The sequence below is a fragment of the Malaya genurostris genome, chromosome 1, assembly GCF_030247185.1.
Source record: "Malaya genurostris strain Urasoe2022 chromosome 1, Malgen_1.1, whole genome shotgun sequence".
Lineage (NCBI taxonomy): Eukaryota > Metazoa > Arthropoda > Insecta > Diptera > Culicidae > Malaya > Malaya genurostris.
Window position 1 is genome coordinate 151,042,430 of NC_080570.1, and position 18,281 is coordinate 151,060,710.

Here is an 18,281-nt window from a genome sequence, read left to right on the forward strand (position 1 = left end):
TAGAAGAAGAAAACGCACATTTTTGAAAACTCATCATCGTCAAGCCATCGTTTCCAATTAGACAAACAAAAAAAATGATTCACACCCCGAATAAACGAACGAAATTTTTTTCCCGCAGGCCGATTTGAGCGATTTGGAATCTAGTTCCCGGGAAAGCGGTGTGAGAAAGCTCGTAAAATCCCATCAATTATCACCGACGAGCCATCCATCGGTTTCGAAATGGCTTGATTGTTTTAATTGATTGTATCGCCTAAATCGAACCCAGTCGAAGAAATTTTTTTTTTCAGATTTGATCCAAACAGAAAATGACCTTCCTAGAAAATAAGTGATCAAAATTGATATCGAACCAACCAACCAACCAACCCATTCATCGCCTGAAGCCGACGGCGCCTGCTGTGTTTTGCAGCGCACTCCGAACAAGGCAATATTTCAGAAGAAAGAAAGAAAGGCACGAAGCGATCCGCCAAAAAAAGAAAAACAGATGGAAAAATTACCAACATAATGTTTAGCGCCAAGTGAAAATCTTTTGCATCTTTTACTCTCATTTTCATTTTTTTTTGCTTCTTTTTCTTTTTCTCCCCATTTTCGGTACTCGCTCTCTCGCTCGCTCGCTCGCTCCGGTTCGGCACTGGATTGTGGGTTGGTTTTGTGCAGCCCCAGTAGGACCCCCACCGCCACCATTGCCGCCACCGTTGAAGGCACCGTCACAACTCTCAACTCACTACGGGCCCGGCAGTCAGACCAAGTCCGGCTCGATGACGAACGGCAATAATTTCTATCTGCACAAGCACATGAACGGTGGCGTCGGCGGCGGTTCGCAGCAGAATACGATGATCTTCAATACCGGCAGTGCCAGCAGCGGTGGCACTACGGGTTCTCAGAACAACGCCCAGCACGATTACTACAATCAGCTACCCCAGCAACAGCACCAGAACCAGAATGGTGTCGAAGGACCAGACTCCGATTCGGGCCTGGAGGTGGTCGAAGAAGCGACGCTCAAACCATCGGATTTAATTCGTGGAAACCACAACCGTAGTATGTCCATTATTTCAGGTAAGTACCGATCGAACTTCACACGTCATTTCGCGTGAGCTTCCTGGCAAACATGAGGAAACAATTGAATTACAAAGAGAGAAAGTGTGGAAAGACCGTGCGCGCCCGAGTGAAGTGATTATTATGGTTAAGGGTGGTGAAAAACTATCCTGATTGCAGTGACACGAACTGATTCCGTTGATCCGTGACTTTGTGAGCCAATGGGCGTCAAGAAAGAAAGAAAAAAAAACAAATATGAAAAACAACGAATCGAACAGAACAAGTGGAGAAAGTGAAAGGATACAAAGTTTTGCCTGTGCGCCCACGTCCGTCCGATTGTATGTGAGACAGTATCGCGCCTCGAAACCTCATTAAAAAAAAGTGTTATCCGCCAGCGAGCGCGCCAGCAGGCAGAGTGTAATTTAAGTGCAATTTAAGTGAAATTTAAATCTTTCCTTACGGCGGCCACCCGATGGTTCGGCGATGAAGTGCATCGCGGAATGGGTGCGAAAAACTGAATCGCAAACGACTTAATCACGCTGTGAAGTGGCTTTGTGGCTGCAGTGGCGGGAGCAGTGCACTCGTTTGATGTGCTAAAAGCACCGCGCGATTCGGCATACGACGGAAAAACGTTCCAACGGTGCAACAGTACTGATGAAAAGTGACGGACTATTTGTAGGAAATGGACAATTAATAGTTGATATGGCACAAAAGATTTGTATATCTTGGTTAGTAAGTAAAGACAGACTTTTTCGAAACACCTACCCTGTAAGTCGTCGCCTAAAATCAGCAATTATGTTCAACGAAAACTTGTTGGGGAATCGACCTGTAATTTTTTGTAAATAATACAAAATGTCGCGTTGTGACGATTGTTCAGACGGATAGCACAATGTGCTGAAATCAAACATTACCGACGGACTTCATTTTCATCGTTCACATGTACAAAAATGGAAAAAGATATTAAAGGTTCACCTACATAACGAAACACCGACGACTCATCAGTCTTCCAATGGGTGTTACGGAATTGATGATTTCATGTTATATTCGAGCATGCGACTACAGACTAAAAAAGATCGACTTACTTGCCAGAAAAACGTTCTGACCTCATGTGCGAGGTTGGAATTTGAAACCTTGAAGGCTCTGTGAAAGGACATTTATAGAAGTTCTGGGTAGCCGACTTCCCAAAGTGATTAATTTGTTTTCCAAAATTATCATCTTTTGAAGCTTTCATAGCCGAACATTCTTTTCCATTTCCAAAAATTATCATCTTTTCCGGATGATCAACTTAAGTGCAGAGTTGTTGCAGAATCCCAAAAAACATCACGTTCAAATTCTATTTGAATCTGATGAACTTTTATCGGATCACTGAAGTTTGAATGGAGTAAATCGTCATGGTTTCTGTGAGATTGTTCAGTGGAATTGTGATCCTGTTTGAGCTCTGTGAAAACAGATACCGTGAGAAAACGTCTTGTTTTCTGAACAATAATCCGTTGAACTTCAAACCCAAAGATCGAGTAAAAAGTTATCCCAAACAAAATGGGTGTACTACACGAAATAAAAAGTCCCGGACATAACAAAGAAAAAGTCAAATTTTTACCGTCAACATTTTTTCTCCATCTAGAGCAGGGGTTCCCAAACTATTTTGGGTTATGGACCCCTTTACTAAAATTAACTTAGCCCTCAAACCCCCATCAACAAATTCCTTTGAAAATTCAATTTCTTGCTTTTTAATATTGATGTAAAATAATTACTAATTTTTGCGGGTGGTCAAATAAACACAACTTTTTTTAGCGTAAATATTTCCAATAACAACTTATATCAAACAATAGGGGGTCGATTTCTAGACCTCGTCGACCCCCATAGTCAGTTTTCGTTTACGTCGACCTTCACAAAAAGGATATCGACCCCAGGGGGTCTATATCGACCACTTTGGGAACCCCTAATCTAGAGCGATACACTTGACCCATCGGTCCTCCAACATTTTGATGCAAAAAAAACAATTATCAAAGCCTTTAAAATAGGCTTCCGTTTGTGCAATGACCTCAGCATTCGACGAAAATTTCTTTCCCTGGAGAAACATTTCCAGGTTTGGAAATAGATCATAGTCTTCGGGGGCCAGATCTGGAGAATACGGGGCATGGTAGACTAATCCATACCGCAAATCATTCAATTTCACCATTGCTGGTGCGTTTTTTTCCATAGCTTGATGAAAACTAGAACTCTTTTTGACACGATCAGCTGTTTTTCAAACACTAGTGGATAGATTGTCATGAAATTGGGTGTTGGGCCATCTCAACAAAAATATACAGGGTTCGAAACTATTCACGTATTTTCGTTGAGAGCCCCAGGGACTTTTCATTTCATATAGTAAAAAATGTGCTTCCATTGAGCAAAAAATTCGTATCAAATGTTCCGTCCTTCATTCCACAATTAATCTTCATTTCAACATGCCCTTTCGCAGATTCAACAATTTATGTTGAACTATAGAAGTTTCACTTCGGTGCAAACTGAAAGAAAGTGTTTTGTACGTAGCAGAAACTTTATGTCTGCTTAACCGTTTTTTTGTTGAACTTCTGGGAGGCATTCCATTGCATTGAAAGTAAAGAACATGCAGTAAACGGTCACCGGATATAGGTCAGCAGTTTTGTCAATATTTGAATTATTGGTTGATATTCGAAGTTTTCTGCAGGCAATTTTCAGCAATTAAAATGTCTCTTTGAGCTCTGAAAAAATTATCGCTCATTTCGAGAGCATGTTCAAAGATGTTTAAAAAATCTCCATAATTTTCCACCAAAAAATACCAACCCGAGTAGTGAAATAGTCAAAAGAACATAGTGTTGATCTCGGTTAATTCTACTGAAGCAAACATTGATAGAGAAATGGCCATCTAGACTCAAGTCCGTTCTTCGAAATCGTCAAGATTTGTTGAACTTCTGTCTTCTTGAAGACCTAATATTTATCGATTAGGTAGAGTTCCGATGTGTTCGGGTGACTTACCTATTTAGACCGGAAAAAAACAATACGGCAAATCAAATCAAGCCGAAAATTGGTCGGATGTAATGGCAGAATGCCAAATCGAGCCAAAAAATCACATGTACTCAATTGGGATTTTGTAAACAGTAAAAGCCATTTCGGAAGGTATTTATCATTGTAAATTTATACGTATATAGAACAGATGATCACATTCGAAGAGATCTACTTTCCGATTTGAACTTGCAGCTTGCCTAACATTTTACGCGGGCTAACGTTGCATGCTCAGAAAAAAAATATGAATTTCACAGGTAACATAATTCTACAAACAATACAATTCATAAGTACGTAACTTTACAAATGACGCAAAATTCCACACGCACAGAATTTTTTCAGGCTCCGAGTGTAATTTGGCTATCAAGTGTCGCTGTATGAATTTGTATGGATCAATTATTCATCAAGCGGATGTAGGCTTCTGTGGTTCAGTCGATTAACTGACGTGCTTCATGATCTAATGTTTCTCGGTTCAAGTCGCGCTGTTACTATCGTTCTTTTGTTTTTTATTTCATTGCATTCCAGACAACTATTACAGTTTTCAAATCACACAAATTTACATGTTCTTGAATATAAATTTGTTTAAAATAAAAAAAGCTTTATTTATGTGCCTTTTAGAAAATGTACGTTTTTAAACTGTGTGTAAATTGTTTTTTTTGCAATGCATATAAAAAACGTTCGTTACTTCTGGCATATCTCGAACCGAAAAATGCCTGCGGTTATCATACATCCTCTTACTCATGGTGTTGATCACATCGACGTAGTGTATTTCACCGAACGATCGCCGACGAAAGATTTTTCTCTGAACGCAATTTTCGGAACAACATTTTGCCGAAAACTATCTCGCAGAAGGCAGTTTTGTTGAAGGAACGCCGTCGGAACTCAATTCGCTGAACTCAATCTTCTGAAATGCAAATTCAAATTTCAAAACTTCGACGAAGGCTGTTTCGTCGAAGGCTTTTTCGCCGGAGGCAGCTCTCCCCGAAAGCAAATTTCATCAAAAGCGAACTACGCTGAAGGCTGTTTCGTTGAAGATTGATTTCGCCAAATCCATCCGCTGTTCCGGAAAAATCCAATCGTAAACAAAATTTGCGGAAATGAAAACCTGTAAATTTACACGAAGGCAACTTTCGTCGAAAGCTAATTTCACTTTGGAAAAATTTGCCGAAGGTTGTTTCACTGAAGGTTGATTTGCCGAAGGTAAATTTATTCGAAAGCAAATTTCGCTGAAATCAAACTTTCAAAAGCAATCTCTACAAAGACTAATTTCGCCGAAGGCAAACTTAACCAAAGGCAAATTTCATCAACGGTAAATTTCGCCTGGCTGTTTTTCCGAAGGCTGTTTCGCCTTAAGTAAATTTCGCTGAAGGCCGAATTTCGCCGGAAGCTGTTTCGCCGAAGACTGTTTCGCCGAAGGGAAATTTCACCGTAGGTAACTTTCGCTGTAAATTAATTTCGCCGAAGGCTGTTAAACCGAAGACTGTTTCGCCGAAAGCTGGCCGGAAGCGAATTTCGCCGAAGACTGTTTCGCCGAAGGGAAATTTCACCGTAGGTAACTTTCGCTGTAAATTAATTTCGCCGAAGGCTGTTAAACCGAAGACTGTTTCGCCGAAAGCTGGCCGGAAGCGAATTTCGCCGAAGGATGTTTCGTCGAAGGTTGTTTCACAGAAAGCTGTTTCGTCGAAGACTGTTTTGCCGAAGTGAAATCACCGTAGGTAACTTTCGCCGTAGATTAATTTCGCCGAAGAATGTTTCGCCGAAAGCTGGTACGCCGGAAGGCAAATTTCGCCGGAAGGCAAATTTCGCCGGAAGCGAATTTCGCCGAAGGATATTTCGTCGAAGGTTGTTTCACAGAAAGCTGTTTCGCCGAAGGCTGTTTCACTGAAGACAGTTTCGCCGAAAGTTGTTTTACCGAAATCAAATTTCACCAAAGGAAAACTTCACCGAATGCAAATTTGGCCGAAGGTTGCATCAGAAACTCTACCAAAAACGAATTTTATCGAAGGAAAATTCCGCCGAAGCTAAATCTCACTGAAGGCAAATTTCACTAAAGGCAAATTTCGTCGCAGACCAATTTTGCCAAAGACAAATCTCATCGGTGGCAGATTTCTCCGAAGACAAGGCTGTTTTGGTAAGGCAAATTTCATCGAAGGCAAATTTCGTTGAAGGTAAATTTCGTCCAAGGGTTGTTTCAAACGGAGGCTGTCTCGCCAAAGGCAAATTTCGCCGAAGACTGTTTCGTCAAAATTAAATTTCGCTTAAGGCAAACTTCACTAAAAACAACATTCACTAAAGGCAAATTTCGCCGGAGTCTGTTTAACCAAAAACTGTTTTCAACGAAACACAAATTTTACCAAAATTTCGCCTTCAACGTGTATCGCCAAAGGCAATTTCGCTAAAGTCAAATTTCGCCGAAATCAAATTTTGTCGGAATCAAATTTCGCCGAAGTAAAATTTCATCGAAGGTAAATTTCACCGAAGGTAGTTTCGTCTAAGACTGTTTCGTCGAAAGACTAATTTCGTCGTAAACTGTTTCACCGGAATCAAATTTCACCGAAAACAAATTTCGTCGTAAACAAACTTCGTTTCTCGCTGTTTCACCGAAGACAATTGCGCCGTTTATTGCGAGCAATCAATAATTTCCTGAGGCAAAAAGAACAATTCAAGTACACGAACGCATGGAAATACGAACAATAAAAAAAATATTGTGGTATTTAAAAAAAAATCTGAGATAAGCAAGTAATGTAATTTTCGGAAAATTATTAAAGGACAAAAAGGACAGTAACCTAATGCTTTGGTTCATCATCAGGATGAATTGTCGCTATTCGATCACTGGTTCGGATTCAACTATATCATAAAATCTAGCTTTGGGTGAACCGGACAAAACGAGTAAACCTTGACAAATGTGATTTCTGTAGAAGCCTGAGTTTTATGTTTTTCATGCACAGTTTTATAGAATTTTATTTGTTTTGTTTTGACAAAATGGTCGAAATGTATAGCTAGTACTGTTGAATATGAGTTTATACACATGATTACGTTTCGTCTTTGACTCATCAGTGCATCAGAAGATTATGTTGACCTGCTGACGCAAACCCCCGGACCAACATAATCCGCTGAGCAGACGTAAAGTTATTTTTAAAGCTATTTTTTCAAGACACTTTTTTCTTACACAAGAAGTGTAACGCCTAAACTGGTGTCGGAAACATGTGAAAATGATTTTGTGCGCCTAGCATAAATTTGGGGGTAAAAAATTTTTTCCCCTTCAAATTACCATGAGTTTTTAGTGTTTTTAAAGTGTGAAAGAATTAATAGTAATTTTGTATACTTCCTCTAATGTCTCGGACTTGAATTGACAATTATCATAAAATGGATATGTAACTTCAATGTGCCGTTACATCAAACTGTATTAAAATGGGTTACAGCAAGTAAGTTTTTTTTTCAATTGTAACTCCAAACTATACAGCTCTCGTTCGTTTGGAATTGGATAGTTGGTGATGAATTCCGACCACTTTCCATCAATCACCGACTTCCAACTCGCAAAACGATGGTAGTTACAGTGACAATCACAACGGTATATGCGTCCCAAATTACTAATCGTCGATGAGATGATAATGACTTTAACCAGCTCAACATGCAATTCAACGGTTGGATGAAGGCATTTCCTAGAGTGTCTCGTAAGCAAAATCAAAACGTTTAAGTTCCAAACCGAACACTAGAAGTGCCACTAGCCGTCGGTAAAAAAATATGTCGGACCTCTTACACGTGCGAATTTACAATCCTCTCTTCTGGATGGAGCCGTTAGATGCTTCATCTTTCGGAAACAGAGCAATTACATGTGCGCGATGATTTCTACCGCATCTTCGAGTGACTGCCAAGATAGCTGCAGAGCCATCCGGCGGTTGTTGGTTGGATGGATGGATGGATGGTTCTTCAGTTCGGGTATTTCAGCAGCACGGGAAAAAACACGATCTCAGGCGTCGATTTGCAGCTGTTGTCGGCGTGTTTTTTTTTTTTCGCCCATTCCTTTCGACCATCATCCACCAAGTCAAGTGTACGGAAATCTAGTTGCAGCCCGTTCCGGATCCGATCGGGACTAGCGAAAAATTTACACAACCGAAATGACAGACCGAGTTGTTGCACAATTGCTGGCGCAGCTACTGTTGGCTTTGACGAATCGGAAAATGGAAAGCCCAACCCGAGCTGGTGGGACGAATTATGAAAATGAGTTTTCTCTTTTGACGTCTTGCACCCGCAGCATATTAACATGATTATTTCCGATCTGTTATGAATTTGGAGACAAATTCACACACAAAAAAAAGAAGCCAACGGGGAGGGCCGTCAGGCTAATTGTACCAAACGTGATGGCTTTCTCTTTTTTATTTTGGCTAGGAAAATATTTGTTATTCAGCGGAAATCGGCCGGATCCGGTTGTCATAAATGGAAGAAATGTATAATTGATCAAATTTTTGAATTTCAAACGCTTTATGCCTGGTGGAAGCAATTTTATTACTTTGTATAGAGCATGAAGCGAGTGCAAATCCATCCTGGTGCTGAAGTAACCAATCACCGGAGAGTTAATAGCAAAACACCTGCATCATGTTGTTTACAAACTGCCGTCTGGCTGTCAATCCGGGTGGGGGTGGGAAGCTACACGGGCCCAGGGAAATACCAGGCAGGGCGCGGTACTCGGATTTCAGTTTGTTTTTGCCAGCTTATCATCACGTTTCGAATCACTCTCTGTTCTGCTTCAAAAGTGGAAAATATGTTTTTCGCTGTCTGTTTCACCTCGCTCGAACACCTCCTCGGCGCTTGTGCTGGTGCGGCTCGCGGTTATTTCAATGCACAAATCTCTCGCGCTAGAGGAAAGCCAGCATCGCAACGTCAGACACAGAAAAAAAAGATTAATGACCGCTAAATTGAGCGTCCATTCGATCGAGTACATCATATTACCCCCTCGGCCCCTCGACGTCCGAGACGCGTCCAGTTGCAGGCTGTTTGCATTACATGAAGAACGGACAAGGGGGTTTCTTGTCTGTGTTTGCGATCGAATCTTTCATCGGCTTATGCTCTCGGTAAAGAAAAACTCACTGGCAGTGGCATAATCAGCCGTTATTCCGTACAAATTCAATCAAGGTAAGCTCATTGGCTATCTCGCCGCTTACTCCATCCGGTAGGGTGAAGTGCGCGAAGGTGCAGACTAATTTTGCAACGGTTTTCAAGTTGTTAGAAGCATGAAGCGAACCGAGCGAGTTGAAGTAACGTAACTGCTTCGGTGTACTTTATCTATTGACTATGGTTCGAGAGATTGATTTCCCGAAAGCGCCTTCTAGGCCTTCTGTTGCTTGCAGGGGCTTTGATCTAGTTTGGGATTGAGTGATTTCCGATTCGGTCTAACCGACCGTTAAAGTTGAAACCAATTGGGAGGGTAAACCGACAAGCATCAACCCCGTAATGGGTCGATGGTCAACATTACCTAATCGAGTGTCACCGTTGATGTGTGCGACTGGTGAGAATTTGGAATTATTCAATGAGAAATAAAATTTCTCGAACAATTTCGTTGGTATGAATCACATACTTCTAAGAAATCTAAGAAGTGGATTTAGCAAGCTATTACTCCGGAACCACAGTTCGGATTTTAATCAGACAACACACAATTCTGTTAAAACACTCATCTCTTAAAGACTGTCCCAGAAAGTATGGACGCACTTTGATTTCGCTGTAAATAATTCACAAGTGTTAGATATTCGAATTTTGTTCGATATACTGATAATATTAGACTACAACAACAGAATATTATTCTCAACATTTGCTACTTAGCCATTGTATACTAGCTGGCGCACCTTCTTGCGAACGTTCCTCATTAAATTCCGTACAGACTTCTTGGCGACAAGTTTTGACACTTTTTTCCAATCTTTTTCGAACTGTTGAATGGTTTCGACTGCCGAGACATGTTTCCTAAGATGTGCCTACGTTAATGCCCAAAATTCCTCAATTGGTCGAAGTTGTGAGCAATTTGGTGGATTCATGTCTTTTGGGACGAAAGTGACATTTTTGGTAGTATACCATTCTACCGTTGATTTCGAGTAGTGGCAAGAAGTAAGATCTGGCCAGAACACAACTGGATCCTTGTGACTTCGAATCATGGGTAGAAGTCGTTTTTGTAAACATTGCTTGATGTATATTTCGCTGTTCATTGAAGCAGTGGCGATGAAAGGTTTCGAAAACTTACCGCAGCTACAAATTGCTTGCCAGACCATAGCTTTCTTACTAAATTTTTCGACTTCAATCGATGTCTCGGACTGGTTTAACACCTGCCTTCTCGCACCGTATAATATTGTGGTCCCGGCAAGGATTTGTAATCGAGTTTCACGTAGGTTTCGTCGTCCATGTTATGCAGATCAAATTTCCAGAAAGAATCGTATAGTACAGCTTTCGAACCCTCGGCCTGTTGTTTCGGACTACGTTTTGGTTGTTTCTGCTTCTTATAGGTTCGAAGATTCAAACGTTCTTTAGCACGAAGAACATTTGACTTCGAAGTGCCCACTTTTTTGGCCACATTTCGAACTGAAACCTCCTTCTTTTGCTCGAACGTCTTCAGTACAGGTACGTTTATCCAACTGAGGGTTAGCAGGGCCCTTTTTTCGACGTCGATACTTTCTGTAACAGTCTTTATTTGAAATACGCCTCAACTTGATTGTTAATATCGAATATATCTGAGAAAACGAGATGAGTTCTATTTTGCACAACTTACAGATCTTCTAGGATATAAAACATACAATTTTGAGTTTTTCTACTTTGGCATAGAGCGAACCATCACAGCTCAACATCATTCTGGAGTGGTGATAGTTGGTAAAGTCGGCTTGAAGGCTCATGTATTGTGATTATTTGCTTCTTTGGAGCGGAAACTCTTCATTCTTCTTCTCCAGTAAGCATGAACCCACTTCATTTTATTTCATTTTATGTACGAAATTTAAAAAAATCATTCAAAATGATAGGAACATCGCGATATAAATTAAAGGAACGAATTTCGCTTATGAACTAGCACTTGTTTCACAACTAAATGTATAAAAAAAAGTTTCAATCGTTCTTGATACACATGAAATTCAAATAACCGACAAGAAAACGACACCCCATTGACATTATTAATTGTAGTATAGCATTATTGGTTCGAAATTAGTTAACAGTAAGATACGTCATTGCATCCAATCAGCGATGAAAAGAGGCGACAATCCTGCAAACGAACATCAGTGTAGAGAAGACCGGGGCGAAAATGGCCAATCGCATGCCATTGGCTAAGCCGTCTATACGTGGGCCCGAGCATTAACTACAATTGGCTTAGGTTTATTTGATTTTTTGACAACGCGATTCTCACTGGAATTGATTACACATGACAAAAAAATCAGTTATGAAAAGTTCACTAGCGAACATTCTGCTCGATGATATTTAAGAAAAAGTTCGCACATTGAATATATCTGATATGATTCTCAAGCAGAAGATTTCTGTGAAATGAATTTTCGTAGCCGTTATATCTCAACCCTTTTGCATAATATGTGATGAATAACTTCGCCGATGAACAAAAACTGAACCTTTCTGAAAATGTTTAGTGCGCGCAGGGTGGTTGATAAGTGAATCAATGTTATGCAGTTGGTTGAAAAATATTAGTCAATAACTTAGCTTGAATAATGCACGCAGAAGTAACAGGAGCGCAGACTACCGCTATGACAATTTAAACCCGTCATTCAAACACTGCGCCTATTGTGTGTGTTCGAGACATGTTGACAATGCTGCGCTCCTGTTACTTCTATGAATCGAATTCATGCTAAATAGCGGATTATTAGGTTTAATTTAAATAGTACAGTGTAATCAGCCAGCTGGAATTAAAACCGACTTGTATTGCTATCATCACTATTTGGAACCATTGACAATATTGCAGTTATTTTTTCTCAGTTGCTGTTCAGTTGCGAATTTATTCAGTAGAATTTTTGTTGTTGATGAAAATATAATAAATAAATCTTGCACGAATCATTTCGGTGTCGAACTGAAGCGTAGTGGAAATTCAGCATCGTAGTATCATCGGATACGAATCTCCCTTCGATTATCTCTTTAGTGATATTTCTTTAGGTGAAAATTCATAATCAAGTTTCGCTGACAAAAAAAAATCAATTGTGAACTTCGAAGCTCAGAGTTTTGTTAATGCTTGTTTCATGAAATGTCGGAAGTGGTTTTTTTTCAGTCACTGAGTTTATTTAGAAAATCTCTTGAATCTAATTTTTCAACGAATGATAGTGAAATGAACTTTTTCTGTACATGATTTTCCCAACATTGAAGGATATAAACACTTATTCCAAAACGACCAAAAGTCGTTTAATATAGCAATAATTCAGTGGTATGCTTCACAACAAGAGATATTATGCCCCACAACAATGATGCATTATACCCTTTGAAATATCCGTTAAGTGACTGTTTTGAGAAAATTAGTTTATCAAAGAAATCGCGGATAAAATGCTTATTTAGTAGAAGCTAAAATCCTACATCGAAAAGCTGGGTAATAGTGTTACCCAGGCAAGCAATAAGCACATATTAATGCCGCACTATAACAGCAAATAATCGCTAATTGGCACTTTAATCGCTTTTGAGACTGAATTAGGACCGAGTTTGGCAAAATATACGGCTATTCATGGATCATGCTTATTTATGACAAGTGTGTATTGTGTAAGCTACATTCTGATTGATTTACAAAAGATGAGCTTTCAGATTGCAGATATAAAGCTATAAGAATTTTCGGTGCTATTAAAAGGCTATTCTATTGCCATTATTAGTGCTTACTGGTTACCTGGGTAGTTATAAAACTTTTCTTTAGAATGTCTTGAATGCTTATAAGAGAAACAGGACATTTTTGCCAGCAGAGGGGCATTGTACTACTTTCCACTACTTTCCACTTGGGCATGTGTGTTTATTTTCTGCAGATGTATATGTTCGGTATCCAGTGGGATCCGACCTGCAAAATACTGCAGGTTTACATTTTTTAAATTATTACTATTCTTTTCGTCGAAATAATTTCGGGTTTCGATTATTTTTGACTTCCTGTTTTAGCCAAATTTTTTGAGATATTATATCCAAATTTGTTAATGATAGATTAACAATGTACTACGTACCTTGAAAATGCTCGATACTGTGAAGAAACCCCAGATTAAGTTTCTTTTTTGAAATTAAATTCGAATTCGCACTTAGTAATGGATGTGTGCAGCCTCGAACATACGACTCGAGGCTTGAACATACGACAACTGGGTTCGGACTAACGGTTCGACAATAGTCATTATGGAAACTGAAGTAGGTTTGATATCAAACGAAATCGTCATTCGATGTCATTTTTGAAATTTCACATAAAACTATCACGTGAAGGGGCATTTTCAGTACTGACTTAGTTTTAATTTCTCTCGAGATTAAAGAAATGACTTTTATAGTGTTTATAGTACATAAGTGAACCTACCACTTCGTACATCGTCTCAGGGCAAGATGGTCGATACCTGCAGGAATCACTAGTGACGTACGAAAACGAAGATGTCAAACGCAAAGTCTACAACAAACCTGCACTCTATGGAAACATTTCCGTGATCAGAATGCCAATGATTTTTTTTTTATTAGGCTGCATTTCGATGTAAGATTTTGCATCGACTCAATTAGCATTTTATTCGTTAGATATTATATTATTCAGGCTGACCCTATGTGCGGGGCTGGGAATCAAACCCAGGTGGGACCATAATGTAATTCTTTACGATTAACAGGGTACGGTGCTATCGATTTTTGTTGAAATTGTTATTTTTGAACAGTCAAATGTAAAAATAACCTGTGAAGTGATTATTTTTTTTGTATTATTTTTTTTAACGATCAACTGAACGATCCACCAATTAGATTCTCGCGTTCAATTGATGGATCATACTCATCTCGGTTTTTGATGGTCCGCTATTTCGCATCGGTTAGGTAACACCCCCGGCCAACCGGTAACCGATTTCATAAAGCCCCAATCGAAGGCATGTGCGAACTTTTGCGCTCTCATCACGCGTGAGAAGATGATTAATTACGGATTTCGCCGTGGTCGGTTTCCTTTCCTCTTCATTCAGTTCGGAACTCCTCGGAACCCCTCCCCCTCCACGGGTTTGGTCTAGTGGCCAGACGCGCCGAAGTGCCCACGGCTCATCACAGATCAAAGAGACTCGCAGCATCAGCAGCAGCAGCACCGGTGGAGTGATGTCCGATGAAGGGTCTGGCGGAAACAGGCAATCGGCGCATGTTTGTAAATTGATCATTTAAATGCAATTACGAAACCCTGTTTGTAACTGTGAAAGCATAATTACTGGATTTGTTACATCGGCGTCAGTACTTGCATCCGGTCAGTGGGAGTCATTCGCGGACGAATAACGATAAAATGATAACTTCATTGGCGTCGTTCATTGCGATGAATTTTCATGCCTCCTCAACGCGTGATGGGAGTGACGTTAGATGCGCTCTCAGGTCAATGTTCCGGGCTCGATTTAGCGTCGTGTGCAGTATCAGAAAGTGGACTGCTTCCTTTCTGTTTGATTTCGTATCTTGGAATGAAATGATTCATTGGGAAACTTCCCTTCAACGTTAGATCATTTCCGAATAAAAGACTGAAGACCGAAATGTTGCCTTTTGAATAACAACACTCGAGCAAAAAAAAAGCAGTAAGGAAAGACAAAATTCAACTTTCATGTTGTTTTTTTTTATGTTGCCAATCCCAATCGAAGCCAAAAAAAACAACCAATTCATTTACGTAATGTCTTATCGCATCGTGTCGCCAGCCAACATTCATTCAAAAGTACGCAAATTTATGACGGTAATTTTAGGTGTCAAAATGGAACAAAGTCCCCTTCATTTTGAGCGACGTTGAAAGTTGAACTCGTAATTTGATTACTACGAATAAGCATTGCGATAATCGACACGATTTGAACAATTCAGTGGAGTATAAAATTGAATCTTGCCTTGACAGGACAGAGGAAACATGACAATGCTTTGATGTAAATTGTGGACTAAGCCCATATATCAGTCACTGAAATTGACTCGGACTGGTAAATTGTTCGCTGATGCACCCAAATTTAGCATTCACTCGCAAAATAATTAAGAGTAATGAAGAGCGGCAATACTTACTTAACGGAAGGCCCACGACTCATCTGACAGTTAAAAACGTACCTATAATCTTGTTTCCAAACAGGGCCGGTCTGGTGAACGTGAAACTAAAGTAAAGCTAGATTTATTTTTTTTTCATGGAAACTATTTAGAGAACAATAGAAAGGCATAACAACACCACTGGGTCAGGAGTCGGGTACCTTTTGAGTCGGAAGAGCCAAAAACGCAAACTTTTTATAGAGTCACAAAACATTTTCTTAACAATAGTACATTGAATAAATAAAGTGTTTTTTCTTTCATAGAAAACGAATTAAATCCACATGGCCAAAGCTTGCGACTATTTGCGTTAACAGGATTTACTATAAATGTTAGAGTTGTTTTGTGGACTTGTCACTTTCCATACCCTGTTTCATCGGAATATTGCTTCAGAAATTGAAAATAAAGTAATTTATTCTAAAAAAAATTCTTCTTCAAAATAATTGATTTGATTTGAATTTCTCTATTCAGTAATTTTTTGACGAAAACTTTCAGCAGATATACGAAAAAAATCGTCATATTTTACTGAGATGATGTGACTATAAATTATACCAATCAATTGGCCTCACGTTGTTTTATAGATTTAAAGAAAAAAATTCTTGTTGTACGGAAACACATCACTCATTAAGTCATGTGACTATCTAAGAAAAATACTTTTTTTCTGTAAAACAATGATTGTATTCATCAAGATAATTTTCTTCTAGTGCAATACGATCATTCCAACGCTTCTCTAACTTCTCGACGCCGTGCTTTTAGAAGGATTTGTCTTTTGCCTCTAAATAGGCTTTACAGTCAGAAATTGCTTCATCATGTGAGTTCAGTTTTTAACCGGCCAGCAATTTTTAGAATTAGCAAATAGCCAGTAGTCACTGAGTACCAGATCTGAACTATATGGTGAATCTTTGCCATTGACATGTGAATCGGCATATTGTCTTGGTGGAACAGTGTTTTTTTTTCATTGACAGGTCGTTTTGCCTTGAATTTTACATTCAAACGATCTAACAACGATATGCAGTGTTCGCTATTGATTGTTTCTCCTTTGTCAAGATAGTCGATGAAGATTATGCCATGTGCATCCAAACATACTGAAGCTATAACCTCTTCCCATCTAACTGTTGTAACTTTAGACCCTTCAGGTGATGATCGTTTTCATTCCGGAGGGAATCGATGGATCCCTGATTCATCCATTGTCACATAATTAGTTATAAACATGACCAAATGGCAGCGTTCGATAAAATACACCATCTAATAGCAATAGTCAAATTTTTATTCAATAATATAAGATCTGAGATGCCAACGGTATTTTTTAATCTTATTTAACGACTAACTTAAAACTAGAATAGTATCATTAGATTGAGTCTTCCAGATGGCGTTGTTAAATATCTATAACCGCTTCCTTCGGTTCTGTGGGTCCGCGGGAAACACCCTCAGGCTACGAAGGCCCGGCGCGTGGCTCGCATGCTGGTCATCGACTGGAGCGGTCTTCCGTGGGCGGTGATGGTGATGTTACGGAAGAGAATGGAACAAAGTGAATATCGTGGAAAGCGAGGTAACAGTTCGGCTGAAAAGTTTGTATCGTTTAAGAGAAACACACATTTTTTTGCCAAAATTCGTTTTTATTATTCAACATACATTGCCATCAGAGGCGATACAGCGATTATAGCGATCTTCCAACTTTTCGATACCATTTTTGTAGTACGATTTGTCCTTTTCCTCAAAATAGGCCTCAGTTTCAGCGATTACCTCTTCATTGCTTCTAAATTATTTACCAGCGAGCATTCTCTTGAGGTCTGAGAACAAGGAAAAGTCACTGGGGGCCAAATCTGGAGAATACGGTGGATGAGGGAGCAATTCGAAGCCCAATTCGTTCAATTTCAGCATGGTTTTCATCGACTTGTGACACGGTGCATTGTTTTGATGAAACAAAACTTTTTTCTTCTTCAAATGAGGCCGTTTTTTGAAATTTCGTCCTTCAAAAGCTCTAATAATGCTATATAATAGTCACTGTTGATGGTTTTTCCCTTTTCAAGGTAGTCGATGAAAATTATACCATGCGAATCCCAAAATACAGACGCCATAGCCTTACCGGCCGATTGTTGAGTCTTTCCACGCTTTGGGTTCGGTTCATCGCGTGCAGTCCACTCAGCTGACTGTCGATTGGACTCCGGAGTGAAGTGATGGAGCCATGTTTCGTCCATTGTTATATATTGACGAAAAAAATCGGTTTTATTTCGATATAACAGCTCCAAATACTGCTCAGAATCATCAATTCGTTGTTGTTTTTGATCGATCGGTTGGTACTAACTGAAAATGGTATGGATTCAATTCTAGTGGCGCCCTCTCATAGAAACTTGTTAAAAAGGGGGTATGGAAACAAAATGTCTGAAAACTGCAGAGATCTAATTAGTTGCCATCGAGATGGTGAAGAGACGAGAAACGAGGGAACGAAAAAGTTAGTGACAAAAAAAAGATCTTGTTAGTCTAGTCAAACTTGACAGGCTTGGCTTTAACGGAATGGATGCAGTCATATCTAACTGGTCATGAGATGTCTGTGAAAATAGGAAACATGATAACAACACCATTTGCTGTTAGTTCTGGAGTGCCTCAAGGAAATCATTTAGGACCGTTTATATTTTTACTCTATCTCAACGAACTCAACTTCACCGTAAATCGTTTCAAACTATCATTCGCTAATGATTTCTAACTATATCATCTGATAAATGGTAAAGATGACGCCTGCTTTCTGCAATGCTTTGGCAAAATGGTGTGATGTCAACCGAATGGTACTGAATGCCTCTAAATGTTCCGTTATAACCATCTCTTGAATGCACTTAACAATTATATATGACTACAACCTCTCGCAAAACGTTCTTGAACGTGACCCGTTTGTGAAAGACTTAGGAGCTATTTTATACAGCAAACTTGATTTCAAGAATCACGTCGATTATGTAATTTCGAAGACTTCCAAACTCTTAGGTTTCATCTTTTGAATTGCTAAAAGTTTTCGTAACATAACACATGGATAAATAAGTCCCGAGACT

The 18,281-nt window shown here is 39.4% G+C and overlaps 1 protein-coding gene across 4 annotated transcripts in view; it reads left to right on the plus strand.

The window, feature by feature from the left end:
- The window catches only part of LOC131426185 (uncharacterized), a 135,371-nt gene that overhangs the window by 92,318 nt on the left and 24,772 nt on the right, over positions 1–18,281 (plus strand). For all 4 annotated transcript variants that reach the window (XM_058588714.1, XM_058588715.1, XM_058588716.1 and 1 more), the window contains one exon: positions 655–1,053. In XM_058588714.1, the coding sequence (XP_058444697.1) occupies positions 655–1,053 (399 nt within the window). The remainder of the gene's footprint in view (positions 1–654; positions 1,054–18,281) is intronic.